General features: G+C 48.9%; 1 protein-coding gene across 1 annotated transcript; it reads right to left on the bottom strand.

Annotated features, from left to right (window-relative positions):
- Positions 1 to 1,176, bottom strand: LOC107636190. Its single transcript, XM_016339714.1, has one exon. It carries the CDS (start codon positions 1,174 to 1,176, stop codon positions 1 to 3), a length of 1,176 nt encoding a protein of 391 aa, XP_016195200.1.

Genomic DNA, 3,120 nt, shown 5'->3' with positions numbered 1-3,120 from the left:
CTAGGTCGGCGTCACGCAATCCCAAGGCATCGAATACGTTGCGAACATGATGTTTGAGTCCGCCCCTGTATCCACGAGGATCCGTTTGACGAGACCGGTTCTGACTCTGGCCGTGATGACCATGGGGGGACTTTCCAGGGCCTCGTCGAACCATTGGTCTTCTGGCCCAAAAGAGATGGCCGGTAGCCTCTGGGAACTTCTCGCAGATGAAGAGGAGACTGCCAGGATTTTGGCGTCTTTCTTCTGTACCGACCTCGACTTCGGGGCCGTGTTCCTTGCCGTTACTACGTTCACCACCGTGAGACCGTGGTCGTCTCCTTTCGGTTCTTGGCGTCGCCTCGTCGCCCGGGACCTGTCCTCACCCTCGTGGTCGCGATTCCACCTCCTCGGCTCTCTAATGAGGTGGGAGAATTCAGCAAGCTTTCCGTCCCTGATTGCTTGCTCTAGCGCATCCTTCAGGTTGAAACAGTCTTGGGTCTTGTGCCCGTATCCCTTGTGATATTCACAATAAAGGCTCTTGTTTCCCCCCGTTCGCTCCTTCAGTGGCCGGGGTTTCGACAAGATCCCCTTTTTAGTGATTTGTTGATACACTTCCTTGATTGGTGCGGTGAGGGGAGTGTAATGGGTGAACTTCCCGACCCGAGGGAACGGCCTGGGCGCCTTACTCGGACCGCCGTCCCTGGCGTGTTCCTTCTGTACTTCTCTGTTCCCGAGGTGACGGTCATGTCTGTAGGCTGGCTGCCATTTATTGGCGGCCATGACTTGGCTCACCTCTTCGTCGTTGATGTACTCCTTGGCTACGCATTGAATCTCCTGCATGGTCCACACCGGCTTCGTGGTGAGGTGCTTTCTGAAGTCCTCGTTCAGGAGTCCGTTTGTCAGGCACAAACTTGCAACTGAATCCGTCAGTCCGTCGATTTCCAGGCACTCGTCGTTGAATCTGTCCAGGTACTTCCTGGTCGGCTCGTCAGGTCGTTGAGTCACCCCGAGCAGATTGATTGGGTGCTTCACTTTTGCAATTCTGGTTGTGAATTGGGCTAAAAAGGCGTGGCTGGTATCCGCGAAGCCGTTCACTGAGCCCTGCAGGAGGTTATTGAACCACCGTATTGCAGGTCCCGCCAAGGTTACCGAGAAAGCGCGGCACCTTACCTCGTCTCCCACTCCCTCCAGATTCATCCTTGCTTCAAAGGCCGTGAGGTGCTCCAGCGGGTCTTGCGTTTCGTCATACCTCATGTCCGTTGGCTTTGGCAAAGTATTTTGGTAGCCGGACCTCGAGTATGGAACGATGAAATGGCGTAGCTCCCATTATGACGGGCCCCCGGGTTCTCGCCGTTCTTCCTTCTTCGTCTTCTCGACGAGCGTCTTCGTGCCCACGATTCGTTGTTTGCCGCCTCTCATGTCTGGCGTATATGACGGGGTCATGGCGTCTTCTCGCGCGTTCCCTCTCCCCGGCGCTTTCGGACTCAGCCTGGGGGCTGAGCGTGCGTCTGGAGCGGCTCCTGGAGCGAGAGTGGGAGTGACTCTGTTCGGGAGTGTGTTGATCGTGCTCCCTATCTGCTAGTCGACGCTCCAAGTCTTGCATCCTGTGGCGTAGTTCTTGCATTATTCTGGCATGATTGTTGCCAGTTCCCCCGAAGGGGCGTCTCTCGTGAGATTGTGTTGCGTCCCTCGGGGGGGATCTTGGATGCTGCCAGGAATTAGTTGTGGCGACGCCCCCTCCGGGATCGGTCTCGCGGCCTATCCCACCTTGGACTAGTACGAAGTCCATGGACGGGTCCCCACAGACGGCGCCAATGTTCGGTAAGTCGGTACTGGACGGTTCGGATGAGTATCCTGGTTGGAGTTGGGGACCTCGTCTGGTCGTGGACTGCCAGTCAGGTGTAGGCGGTGTCCCGAGCACTTCGTGTAGACAAGAGGGGGGTGTCACCTGCAAGGACACTCCGACGCTCTAGTCAGTAAGTGTGCAGGCGAAAAGGGGGTAGGTTGATGTGTGACGTACCTTGGGGGAAGGATAAAACCTTCCCCTTATATGCAGTGTCAGAGGTGGGCCCTACGAGGACAGGTCCACTTCCTTCGAGGCATTCTCCACACAGCAGTAGATGAGCTGTCAGAGACGCGTGTCCAGGTCGTCTGCGAGGCCCCCTGCCCGACCGTTTGGGTCGGGTGGTGTTCGGGTCAGGCCAACCCGTAGAGGGTTTGGGCCAGGCCGTAACAGATCGTAAAACCAATATTTTCAAAATCTGTAAACTTTGATATTAAAACTAACAACTGATAGAGTCAAACGCAAGTGATAGATCAGTGACACATCATATTAAAACTAACAACAACAATGGCTCCCCCTTCAATTTTGGAGAACAGCTTTGAGGATTCTAACAGGTACACTATATACTTTTAATATTTTTTGTTCTTATAACAAGTACAAAAATAGGGCCAAACCAATGTATGTCAGAAAAACTAGTTGGAACTTGTCATAATCAAGAAAGCATGAATCAATAATAATTCCATAATCTAATTGAACCGTAATCCATATATCAATTTGAAAAGGAATAATCCGAACAAAAAACACAAGATTAAACATCTTAATTTGAACAAAATCAAGCCAAAGGAGTATGCAATGCAGGAATTGTTTTAGTTTTTTAACAATCAAATTAATAAATAAGAATAATTTCTACTCTTTGAATAATAATTCTACTCTAATATGCCAGGTTTAAATTTAGACTTGGAATGAAAAACTGAGAACCCATAAAAAAACTCCTTCAATGTTCTTGAAATCTAAATTTGTTGTTGTATTGCATTTTAACAACAGATTGGCAGAGAATTAAAGATAATAATAAAAGAAAGCAGAGAAACGGAACAAAAATTAGCATGTTTTTAAAGAGATTGATTTCAGGCATAAATGAAAACGAAGTAGCAATTAGGAACTTTACTACTACTACTATTTCGCTAATATCATAAGTTCCTAAGCTACAACTACTTCATTTCAACCAACATAAAACCGAACAAGATCCTTAATATGCAACAAAATAAGAAATGAAATTAAATGCTTTGCAAGTTATATAAGAAGATTCTAAATGAGAAAAGAAGTGAAGCCTTAAACATAGGAGGCAGCAGAGCAGCAAA

This window comes from Arachis ipaensis, chromosome B04 (assembly GCF_000816755.2).
Source record: "Arachis ipaensis cultivar K30076 chromosome B04, Araip1.1, whole genome shotgun sequence".
Lineage (NCBI taxonomy): Eukaryota > Viridiplantae > Streptophyta > Magnoliopsida > Fabales > Fabaceae > Arachis > Arachis ipaensis.
Note: the sequence above shows the minus strand (reverse complement) of the source record. Positions and strands in the feature narration are given on the sequence as shown.